At 37.7% G+C, this 13,025-nt stretch overlaps 1 protein-coding gene across 2 annotated transcripts in view; it reads right to left on the reverse strand.

Moving 5' to 3' along the window:
- Window positions 1–830: 830 nt before the first annotated feature.
- Window positions 831–13,025, reverse strand: part of SLC9A2 (solute carrier family 9 member A2) — a 98,983-nt gene continuing 86,788 nt past the window's right edge. For both annotated transcript variants that reach the window (XM_027069370.2, XM_053200375.1), the window contains exons 9-12: window positions 7,573–7,669; window positions 5,348–5,479; window positions 3,742–3,832; window positions 831–2,418 (exon numbers count right to left, since the gene is read on the reverse strand). In XM_027069370.2, the coding sequence (XP_026925171.1) occupies window positions 2,048–2,418; window positions 3,742–3,832; window positions 5,348–5,479; window positions 7,573–7,669 (691 nt within the window). In that variant the 3' untranslated portion in view covers window positions 831–2,047. The remainder of the gene's footprint in view (window positions 2,419–3,741; window positions 3,833–5,347; window positions 5,480–7,572; window positions 7,670–13,025) is intronic.

The following is a 13,025-nucleotide window of genomic DNA, read 5'->3' on the forward strand; positions in this document are numbered from 1 at the left end:
GCTTAACAGGAAGAAATGTAACAAAAATTTTCAGGTTTTCTCCTTCGGTTCTAGAAAATTGGACTCCTTATACTATTTATTATTCTAGGACACCAGGAAAAATCAGGAAGTTTATTTTTAAGGTCATTTTCCATTTTAACCTCTTTTTTTTTGTTCAGTCCTCATTAACTTCTAAAAATTTATTCTGAACATTCTCAAAAATATTCATCCCATCTCTTCATGAATCATATTCCTATAGTAAAATTCTAAAAGTCAGTTTTAATTTCTTTTCTGCAGATGAAATATATGTATTTTTATATAAATATTTTTGCTTAAAATTAAGATATTTGGCACAGAGTCCTCAGCCTACAGTTTCCAAATTGGGGCTGTGCCACTTTCCCCTGGCCAACGTGGAAGAGTTTGGGAAGGAAATGGTGCTCTTGATGAACTTGTACCTCATGTCCTTATCTCTCCCTCCGCCTCACGCCCAGCAATCTAGCAGTATTCCAAGACTGTAGAACACGCGAGAAAGAGTGGAAGATTCATTTCTCCACGTCGATGGGGAGGAAGGAAGGGGGTAGGAGAAGTGTTGTTGAGGATTTCTGAGTACTGAGTCTTCGTTTAATTTATTCATGTTTTTCCACCAACAATACCGTGGTCCCTTGTGTCCTCTGCTGCATTTCCAATGTGCACCCAGGGGACAAAATGTGTGGCCGGGTTTGTATCTAAACCCAGACATTTAGAGTCTTGTTCTAGTCAAGTTTTAAAAAGGAGTTTTTCAGGAAAGAAAAAACAAAAACAAAAACAAAAAACCAAGACGGCAATAAAATCTACAGTTTAAGAGACAGAAATTCAAATATTAATCTTTAATGATTATATTCCACTTCTTGTCTTTCTGCTGTACTTTTAAAAAGTACTCAGAGGAGGAGAATCCATTTTTATACGAAGAATTTGAGTCACTACTTTATTGAGGGGCCAGAGGTAACAGATTACACACTAGTGCAAAAAAAAAAAAAAAAAAAAGAACTACATTCTCCAAAGTGCTTCCTGAATAAATTTCAAGACCTGAATTCTCACCAATTTGCTAAATATTGGAATACTGTTTGAATAAACTGCTTGGAGGCTCAAAGTTCTAGAACATTCTACAGAAAATTCTGAAGCGGGTAGTCCTAGATGGGCATGAAAGGGAATCTCCTGTATCCTCTTCCCAGTATTGCACAATATAAAACCTGCCCACAAGGTGTAAGCAGGTGCTGCTTTATCTCCCCCACATTCAACATGAGGCCTGCACGCTGGAACTTCATCAAAAGCTGCCACCAAGTCTGTCATACGTCGCGTCACCCACACAGCCTGTTTGCGCCAAACACAAATGAGAGATGGAACCTATGTCACCCCCAAACATACAGAATGAGGAACACATTAAGTCCTGCTGACTCATTGTTTCATGGGAATCCGCGCTCTGGGAGCCAGGCCACCTCATCTGCCTAGATGTTCTGGTTGTCTCCCTGGTCTGAGTTCATGGAGCATGGTCTGCTCCATGCTGTGCTCTTCCTGTACCAACTGGTCATCAGCTCAGGATGGCAAAACACCTTGACTCTGAACAAATGGCCCACCATCCTCCGGGCGCTGCCTTTTACACCCCAGAAAGATGTTGAGTATGTTTAGCTCCCTTCATTTAAAAACTGATTACAGATATACATATGTTTTCATAAATAAAACTTGAGGCATACATGTATATATTAAAATTTTCACCAACAAGGGTGTGTTAAAAATTTCAAGTTCTGTCATTCAAGTTCAATAAAGGCACACTTTTTTTTTCTTTAGGCTTGTAAGGAATACAACTGCTAGCAAGAAGTCATAAAAGGCATTTTATGGGACTTTCTTCTTTGATTTTCCTCTTCTTGGGATGAGCATTCATCCTGTAAGTCAATGGCATGACTCTGCTACCCAAAGAAGTATTGAGATGCATAGAGGGCATTAAATGGATTCCACTTCTGTGTCATGTTTCAGAGTGACAACCCCCAGCTGTGCTGGGTCAGTCACTCCAGGTCTGCTTTGGCCATTTCCATCAAGGCTTCTCACTTCCAAATCGGGCTTTCCGGCTGCCGGGTTCCGATGCCCTCCGGACCAGCCTGGGTGGTGGCTTGGGGCAGACGCCTTCGGTCACACTGTCTTCCCGCACTGAGCCAAACTGGCCTTTGGAGAGAAGGGGCTGCCGTAGCATGCCTGGGGTCTGGGTGCCCCCCTCTTTGCTGGGGGGTGCTGGGGGGTTACAAGGCTGGCCCTGTCCGGAATCGACGTCTACCTCGTTCTTCCATTCCATTTTATAGGGCTGTGGGGCTTTCTTTGAGAACTGTTCTGGCAAGAAGCCCCTTGCTCGGGGCTGCAAATTGAGGACGGTAGTCCCAACATCTGTGTCCGAGTCACTGCTATTGCCACCTACCACAGAGCAAAAGAAGGACAACATGGGCAAGCATTTCAGAGGGAAGGAATTTTTAAGTGACTCAGCAATGCATCAGTGGGTCCAGCATTTGTGGTGCCCTCAGGCACCTCAGGCAGGGTTTGGGCAGGGGAGGTCCGAGGGCTCGCTACCTCTAGCCCACAGACCTGGGCATGATACATAACCTCTGTGGGCGTTAATGTTGACTGTCCACACTAACGCCGAAGAGCTTACTGTGCGCCAGGCAACTGTCCTAAGCACTTGGAAATGCATTAACCCATTTAATCCTCACAAGCGCCCATTCGGCAGGTGAAGTAACCGAGCTTCAAGAGATATTATTAATCAGTGCATGTGGGTGTCACAGTGCGACTATCTGGCAACAGCAGCTGTGTTCCCACTTGCCCCATCAGAACGATCCCAGAAAGGCTCAGCTACGTGTCTGGCACACAGAAAGCAGATTGGCAATTGGCTGCTATTAGGAAAATTCTTGTCTTGATCTGGAATCTCAGAGACAGCCTTCTTTATCTCCTGTGCAGTTTCATAAAAGGGCCGAAACACCCATGTGCCGTTTACAAACAGTGGGAAGACACACGATCAGAATGAGCTGGTGTCAAAATTCAGGTCCTAGAGAACTGTGGGTAGAAGAGCTGACGGGGAGCTCGCCCAGGAGCTGAGATTCTTGGGACCCTAAGACCCGGTCTTAGTGGACGTGGCCCACTGCTCTACATATTCAGTGCTGCCTGGCCTCTCTTCTCAGGTCTCATCTCACTGATCATCACCACCAGGCAGCATTAGAATTTCCTCTTCTTGGTTAATTAAGTAAATAAGCAAAAATAAAGGGCGTGGTAGTGTTATATCCCACATTCTAATAACATGGTATCTTAACATATTTCTTCTGGGGTTCACAGAAAATGGCTGGGAGTCCACCCAAAGATTATCATTAAATAAAGAGATATTAGACTCGTGATTACAGGCAGAAGTAAAATTTATGGTTGACCTTATGAAAATATATGCAGGTTGTAAAAATTTAAACACTCCTTCGCACATTCACAACTCTCTATTTATCTGTTCACTACCACAGGTGACAATAGTGGCTCGTGCTGTATCAAATGGAATCATTATGGAAAATCATTGGCTAAATTATTTATAACGTACACAGAACTCCATCCAAAAAGCTTACAATGCTAATAATAAGTCACCATATTATTATTTGAGGTTTGCAAACCATTAAACAGATTGTCCTTAATGAAGAAGAAGAATGGGAAATTTTCTCTATTTTGCGAACATTAGTAACATGACTCTGCTCCAACTGAGTTCATTACCTGTGTTAGAAATATTCTTTTTCTTTTGTAGCTTTTCTGGAAGCTTTGTATTTTTTGGTAAGGATAAATATCGAGAGGCTGAAGTGGACGCCTGTGAGAAACACAGAAAATGTTTAGATTACGCAGATGTCATTTACTGTATATTAGAAGTTTAAATTCTTAGGGCAAACCCTGGTGTTAAAAATTAAAATTGTACTTTTCTACTCCAAAATTACTTGTGAGGGGCTGGGGGCATAGGGAATAAAGCTCCCAGCAATAATTATTTTACTTAAAATAACCAAATCTCTTCTAAAATGTAATACAAATCAGTATTAAGGAAAATGAAAATAAAATAGGACCATTAACAATAAGATGTGCAAACTACTGAGTCTTTTTAAAGAAAAGGTAAGGAAACACCTATGTATAAGAATATACAAAAGATATGTCGAAACAAGGCACCTGGGTGGCTCAGTCAGTTAAGTGTCTGACTCCTGATTTCAGCTCAGGTCATGATCCCAGGGTTGTGGGACCCAGCCCTGTGTCAGGCTCCACGCTGGGAGCCTGCTTGGGATTCTCTCATTCATATGCATTCCCTCTCTCTCTCTCTCTCTCTCTCTCTCTCACCCCCCCTTCCCTGCTTGCACTTTCTCACTCTCAAAGTAAATAAATAAACTTTAAAAATATGTGGAACCTATATGTATGGGAAGAAAATATATGAAAAATGTAGCTTACTTGAGTTTTAATTACTTTAGTAAGTCTTGAAAATGATAGAACAAAAAGTTATTAGTATAGCTAATTTGCTGACAATTCAAATGCCACAATCTTACTTTCCTTAACTTTTCATCGACGCTGCCACATTTTACACATTAAAAAAAGATAATTATCTTGTTCACACATTACCATTTTGGTCTCTGATGACCCAATACAGAATATTATTAAAAAATGAAATGCAATCCTAAAATTAATGCAACCTTGTGAGTCAGAGTGATAAGATACAACGTCTGCTACGTTAAATCAATCAATCATAATGTCATTTAAAAATGGCTTTCCTTATCTATTGACAATGCCCTCCACCAAGGGCAAAGGTGAACACTCATGTCCCCCCAGCGGCTGTGACCCTGCAGTTCCAGCACGTGCCATTTGCCCATCTTTGGGCTGCAACCTCTCCCTGGAGATATCAGATAGGACTTTGCAAATGAAGCTTGGTCCAGCCATGCTGTTTAAATCTGCAACTTAACTGACCCTTTCTGTGCTCCCAATCTCCTTCCTCAGCATTGTTTTTTTGTTTGTTTTTTTTTTTCCCCATAGCACTCACTGCCCTCTAACATAACAGATAATTTATTCCATTGCTGGCTGCCTTCTCCTCACTAGAATAGGAATTCTACAAGCGAAGGTATCTTGCTTGGTCAGTTTCGTTCACCAACATATTTCAAGTGCCTAGAACAGTGCCCGGAACATAATAGGTGTTCCAGAAATATCTAGAAAGACTTTACCATTAACTCCATCTCAGAATTCCTGTGAATCAACCCTCAGCAGCCATTCTGTCAGTAGAGCCTCCAGACTGGCGGCTGGCTCTGCTCTGGGAAGCCTCCCTCCTCCCAGACAAATGGTAACAAATGCCAGTTACCCTGTGCTCCTGGTTCAAGCTGCTGTCTTTCCGGATGCTTTCTCGCAAACTGTGCCTTCGTCGGATCAGAATTTCCTTGGCTTGTCGCTCACTTGTGTCAGCCGTCAGATTGTGTCTGTTGTAGGACAAAGTCTGAAATGAAAAAAGAGACATTTTACAAACAACAAACAAACAAAGCCTGATTGCTGCCCCAGAAATTCCAAAACTTTGCTGTGTTTCTTTGGCTTTGCACCTCAGCGAGGCACTTAACTAATGTGCAGAGCAGAAAAATAAATGAATAAAAAGCATAAAAGTTGTTAACACTCATAAAAAAGTTAACATTCGTTCAAATTTTGAAAGCACTTGTTTCCTAATAAAAGTGTGTGAATAAAATATCTTTCATTCAAAAGCGTGATCTTCATAAATCAGAAAAATGATGGAACTCATCAAATGCCTCTGTCTACCTTGAAGTGCTTTATATGTTTTTAGCCCTCATTAGTAGCTGGGGAAAATGATACAATTCATCTTAATAAATTCTCTATTGAACAGGAATTACTGGTATGAAAACAAACCACTTTGAGCCACTTGGTGGTGCCGTGTCCTTGTGATTAAACTTAAGAACACTTTTACAACTGGGTGGTCAAACTGAAAAGGCTGGGGGCTATCACCGGCAATAACCATGTGCCAGTATTTAAAGCAGTAAAATTTCTAAACCAGGGCTGGACATGGCACACATTGTTAGTTTTCTAAGTTTCCTAAAATAAACTGTAATTAGCGATGGAGTTCATTTTCTGGTGTCTTAATATATTCTTCTTGGGAATATCCCTGTGTCCCGAACTATTAAATATTAAATCTTGAAGAAATATGCAAAACTGATAGAGAACAAGGCTCAAGTCCTGCCTTGAGAAAATTACTGGCTGGCTGGACATCAAAGGCTAACAAAGTAATACCAAATTGTGAAATTAAGTGCTAAAACTATGTGGTACGTTATCAGCTCCTAGTGCTACCCCACTTGAAGACAGGGCTGGGAATAATACGGAGGCTGTTGAGGAATCCTTAAACATCGGAGGATGTGGATCTGTTGACAGGAACCAGTGGGACATTCCAAGTGGAGACAGAGAAGAGAGGAACAGAGTCCAAGGAAGGAAGACAGAACCTGGGGGCTTGGGGAGGGCAAGGAGGTGTAAGGTCAGACACTGTAGAACTTGGAATTAGAGATCCCAAATTCTGAGAGAATAGTTTAGCCTGTAAGCCACAGCTGTGGTTTTGTTTCAATTCAAACAGGGGAACGCTGCTTAAAAGGTGCTTTAAGGGAAAAGGAGGAGCCATAGTAATGCAGGATGGAATGGGGACTGCTTTGGGGAAGACCAGCTGAAAAAGTGCAGAAATGACCCCAACATGGGTGAGGAAGGCTCCTGACAAGCGATGTGATCTGTGTGCCACCTCACCTCACTGTACCTTAATTTATTCATCTACAGAATGGAAACAACAGTCACCCCACTTGGAGAAATGAGTTAATACCTGCCGAAATGGGGCACGGCAAATTGTATGCACTCTCGAAATGTTAGCTATATTATTAGCCAACTGTTAGAATGAGGTGTTAACAATGGGACGGCTGTGAAAGAAGTGACTCGGGAGATACATTAAAGGAAGAAACTATAGCACTTTATGAATAACAAGGAAGATTAAACGAATTTGGATAAGTTTTCTTAACGCTGTAAGTTTTCTACAAGCTATAAAGCTATTTCACCAAAAAAATTAATGCCTGGGTGGCCCAGTCGGTTAAGCGTCTGACTCTTGATTTGGGTTCAAGTCATGATCTCATGGTTGTGAGATCAAGCTCTGTGTCAGGTTCCGTGCTGAGCGTGGAGCCTGCTTAAGATTCTCTCTCTTCTTCTCCCTCTGCCCCTTCCCCACATGCGCTGTCAATCTCTCTCTTAAAAAAAAAAAAAAATCAGAAGAGAGCCATCAATTTCTTTTTTCACAATTAGTTAAAACATATTCTTTTATCTCCAAGTCCAGAGTAACAGAACTCCCAGGGGACTCCAAGATTTTTCCACTGGTGTCTGGGAAGGAATGGCACCCTAACAAGATAGGACCCAGAGAAGAGAAGTTGTCTGGTGTGGGACTCGCAAAAGGCTGGCATAATCGTAGGGCAATATCCGCTACAACTGGGTAGCGTGAAATCAGAAGGCATATTCTCAGCCAAAGGCAAGGAAATGCTTGGCTAAATAAATTATTCTCACTCGCTGTCGGATTTGATAGAGATTTCTGGATAATATTTCTCGGATTTCATCCATTTCACCAGGTGTGAGCTTCCTTATTTTCTCTTCACGACAATCACTGTGAAAGTTTAGAAGAAGAATATATTTTACTATTTATTGGACAAATGTTGGAATCATCAATTTTTTTTTTGAGATAGAATATCATCTAAGTAGAATCTTAGCTTAAAGAATAACGCTTAGGGATTATTCAGTATTTTAAGATAACTCAAAATTCTAAAACTGTTCAGCATCAAAATTACTCGAAACAAGTTCAATCATGCACAAGTTTTCACAGTCTGTTCATGCAATTATTTTTTTCCATACAATTATTATTTTAAGGAAGAAAAACTATAGTAGCTTATAATGGTCTCACTTTAGTATTTCTAATACTCCATAAATAAGGTAATACATGATTGAGTTTTTCCCAACAGAAACTTAATTGGCTACATTTTACTATTAGGGGCTTAGTCCTTTAAACACATCATTATAAATATTTGCAAAGACGCCACTTATAATATGGATGCATATACAGTCAGTCATAATTACTCAAGGATTTCGTATCTGTAAAGTAACCTACTTGCTAAAATTTACTTGTAAACACAGTATCAGTGCTCCTGGCACTTTTTCACAGACATGTGCAAAGTGGGGGGAAATAGGAGTGCCCCAACACACAGGTTCCTGGATAAGGCTCAACAGGGCAACACTCTGCCTTCTTGGTTCAGGTCTTGTACTGTAAACAAATGTCCTTTTTTGTGGTCTATTTAATGACACATTTTTCACATTTTTGTGCTTTCTTTTGGTGACTTCACTGTTTAAAATGGCCCCCAAGCATGGACCTGAAGTGCTGTCCAATTTTCCTAACCAAAAGAAAGCTGTGATGTGCCTTCTAGAGAAAAGTCATGTTCGGTAAGCTTTGTTCAGGCATGAGTACAATGCTGCTGGCCGTGAGAGGAATGTTAATGAAATAGTAATATATATGAAATAAGGCGTCTTTAAATAGAAACGTACATAAAAAGAGGTTATATATCATCAGTTGATGAAAATGTTGTGACCAGAAGCTCACAAGAACCTAAGCCCGTATTTTCCCTAGGAGCAACTGTTCAGTATGGGCAAATCAGCGTTTATGGCAATTTTACAAGACATGACTACTGCCAACAATGAGAACCAACTGTATTTATACAGTTTTATTTTACTGCCTTCAAAAAGACTTTGAGAGGGCCTACAAAAATATACAGTAAAATAAAATACATAGCTAAGAAGATAACTTAAGAGAATAAAGCTGAGAAAGTTAATATACATAAATCCAGGTCTTATAGAAGATGGGCTAAGGACACACCAATTGAAGGCATAGTTCCTTTATTTTTTTTTAAAATGCAAACTTGCTGTTACTGAAAATCAGCTATAATATTAATTACCTATGCCCATTGGTACTGGAGAAAAGCAAAGGAACAGATACAGAGATTTAAGGCTTCAGCAGGACAGACTTCTCTAGATATAAATGATTCAATTTTGCCTCAACCTCAATTGTTCTTGAGTTTTTAAGAAGCATCTTCTTAGACTAAAGCATTGTTGTTTAGGCAACTGTCCAGGTATCTAATCAGGAGTTTGATCAGCAAAGTTAATTCACAGGACTTGAGAAGGACAAATATAGTCAAGAGGTAACAATCTTTTGGGTGTCTGATTTTCTTGTACAATGTTCCCACCAAGTTTTATCCAACATATGTTTGTATAACTCTAGTGGTAAGTGCCCAACTACCTCACTTGTTTATACCCAAAGTATATCTACTGGAATGTAATACAAAAACAAAAAGTACAGGAATCTTACATGCACAGCTCAATGAACTACCACAAAGCAAGTGTACTTGCACAACCACTACTGAAGTCAAAAAACAGAACGTGACCTAGAACCCCAGAAACCACTTCATATTACACGCCCCCAACAATCACTACTTCCTTCCCTCTTTGACAAAAACAACCACAATCCTAACTTTGGAATTCACAGAATACTTTTGCCTGAATTTGAACTCTATATAAATGGAGTCTTTTAAATACAATAGGTAGTTTTTTATTTTTATTTTTTTTATTTTATTTATTTTTTATAATAGGTAGTCTTTTAAATTTAGCCTCTTTTGCTTAGCGTTATGTGTTGGAGATTCAACTGTGTTATTGCATGTAGCTATTGTTGGTTCATTTTATTCACTGTGCAATATCCCATTACATGAATATATCACAATCTACCCATTTTACTATTGATGGGTATTTGGCTTATTTCCAACTTTTGGATATGACAAACAATGCTTCTGTGAAAATGGGTCTATTCCAAACTCTTACTTTGTTCCGCTGGTCTATTTGTTCTTTTATCCTTACCCAGGAATCACACTGTCTCAATCATAGGAGTTTTACCGTCTTGCTACCTGATAGTATAAATCCTCCAAATTTGTTCTTCCATGTTAAAGACAATTCTGTCTTGGTTAATTTGGGCCCTTTATGTTTCCACAGAAATGTTAGGATCAGACTGTCTAATTATACACTGGAATTTTGAATGAAATTGCTTTGAGTCCACAGATCAATTTGAGAAGAGCTGATAGTCTTATAATATTGAGTCTTTCTTTTTACTAATATAGTCTTTATCTGGTTTGGACTTTCTGCAGAGAGGTCTCACACATATTCTCTAAATTTCATTTTGATGTTTGACATTGATGTATATGAATGTTTCATGATACCATTCTAAATTAAGCCTTTTTTAAAGTGTCATCTTCTATCGTTGATACTTATAAAGCCACCACTGATTTTTTTTTTTTGCCATGTATTAAGAAACCTAGATAAATTACCTTATTATGTCTAATTACTTTTCTGTAGGTTCTTTTGGATTTTCTCTGAAAACAATCCAGCTGTTTGGGAATAGTGACAGTTGTACTTCTTTTCCTATCCTTAACTTTTAAATTTTTTCTTGCCTACCATTGGTACAATATTCATAGAAATAGTAATAATAGGCATCCTTGTTCTTGATCTCAGGATAAATCTTTCAACATTTCAACATTAAAAATCGTATTTGCCATAGATTTTTCGTGAACAAACTTTATTAGCTTGAGAAAGGATTTATTCTATTGTTAGTCTACTTAGATACTTAAAAAAAATAAAGGATATTGAATTTCATCATATAATTTCTGGGCCTCTATTACAGATAGATAATAACCGTTGATTTTTCTCCTTTATTCAGTAAAAGTGGTAAATAATGGATTGATTTTGACTCTTAAATCATACTTATATTCCTAGAATAAACCAAAATTATTGTGATGTGTATCTTTTTTATAGATCTCCAGATCTGGTTTGCCAATATTATGTTTAGAATTTTTACAGGGATATTATAATTTTCCTTTCTTATAAGTGTCTTATAAAGTTTGTCAGGTTTAGTATCAAAATTATGCTAGTCCCATACGGCAATTTGGGAAGCTTTCCATTTTTCCTTACTTACTGAAGAAGTCTGTGGAAGATTGGTTTTATTTTCTCCTTAAATATTTTGTAGAATTACAAATAAAGCCAAATGGTCTTGGGGTTTACTTTGTAGAAACAATTTTAAGTACAGATTTATTTCCTTAGTATTTACAGTACTATTCAAATTCTCTGTTCTTTTGTGGGTTTAATTTGTCATTCCTTTTTTCTAATTTCCTAGTATGATTTATTGATTTTCAGCCTAACTTTGTTGTCTTTTTGTTTTTGTTGGTTTTTTTTGTTTTTTGGTTGTTGTTTTTTTTTTTTTTTGGCCTATTAACTGTATTTCTAACATTTTCATTAAAGGTTAAAAAAATTTTCCTCTAAAAATGCTTTATACAAGTTTTAATACATCCTGTTTTTCAAAGTATTTTCTGATCTATAGCATAATTTCTTACTAGATCCAATTTTTATTTAACTTCTAACTACAGGGATATTCTACTTTTTATGCTGTTTTATATTTTATTTTGGTTCTGATTCCCGCCTGGTAAGGGAACATACCCTATATGAAACTTTTTAAGACTTGATTATTTATTATGTTATTGAAATCTCTATATCCCTGTTGAAAGTCTGTCTGCTTATTCTATCATTTTCTAGGAGAAGAGCAATACAGTCATCCACTATGATTATGAATTTGTGTATTTCTACTTGTGGTTCTGTTATGCAGAATGTAATGTTTACATTTTATGGTAATAATATAATTATACAAACTTTCTTTTGTTTAGGTGCTTTCACAAGATACCTTTTTATCAACCTTTCACTTGCAATCGGTCTGTACTTTTAGCTAGAAGTGCTATCTCTTGTAAGCAACACTTAGTGCGTTGTATATTTTTATCCATTTTGATCATCCATCCTTTCAAATGGAATGTTTGTATTTAATGTAATTACCTTTGGGTTCAAGACTATCATCTTAGTGTTCGCGTTCTATTTGTTCTACCTCGTCTATAGTTGTTTTTTCTACTTTGCTGCCTTTTTAAAATTTTATTTTGCTCTTTTATTTCTTTAGTTAGGTTGGCTTTTATGTTCTTTTACTGTTTTTTTTTTTTGTTTGTTTGTTTTTTGGTGGTCACCTGGGATTACAACATTAATCACTGACTTACTAAAATCCAAAATAATTTTTACTATTTTCTGGACAACACAAGGTTATCAAAACACAATTAACACCATTTACCTCCCCCCCAATTTATAAACTGTATTTGTTGTTCACTTTAATTCTGCTTACATTCAAAACCACACAGACATTATTACTTTATGCAACTGATATTCATTTAGCTATTACAAGTACTCATTTCCATTGTTTTAATTCCTTCCTTAGTCTCCAACCCTTCTCTCTATGGAGACTCTTACCCTTCTGTCTTACCCTTCTGCATTTTTTTTTTCTTCTGCCTGAAATTTTTTATCATTCAATTTAGTATGATGATTTTTAATTGTCTGAAAATGTTTTCATTCTCCTTTTTGTGAAGAATATTTTAGCAGGATATGGAACTCTATAGATTATCAGTTGCTTGCTTTCAGAATTTTGTTGAAAAATCAGTTGTCAGCATTTCTTTTTTACTTGAAGAAAACAGGTCTCTTTTTCCCGCTGATCATATTTAAAATTCTCTCTGTGTCTTTGACTTTTAGCAGTTTTGTTAGCATGCACCTGCATTTGGTATTTTTCTTATCTAATCTGCTTGGGGTTTGTCTTTTATCTGTCTGGGAAATGCTCAGTAATTAACTGTTCAAATACTATTCCTACTAATTTCTCTCTCATTTTCTCCTGGAACTTTCACATAATCCCATATATTTCTTACTTTATTTTCAACATTTCCCATGCTCCCCTCCCACCCCTGCCCCACCGCACCAGCTCTCTGCTTCATTCTGGTTATTCCTTCTGTCTTACCTTATAATCAGTCGATTCTCTCGATAGCTGTATCTAATCTGCCTTTACACTATCAAATGAG

The sequence above is a fragment of the Acinonyx jubatus genome, chromosome A3 (assembly GCF_027475565.1).
Source record: "Acinonyx jubatus isolate Ajub_Pintada_27869175 chromosome A3, VMU_Ajub_asm_v1.0, whole genome shotgun sequence".
NCBI lineage: Eukaryota > Metazoa > Chordata > Mammalia > Carnivora > Felidae > Acinonyx > Acinonyx jubatus.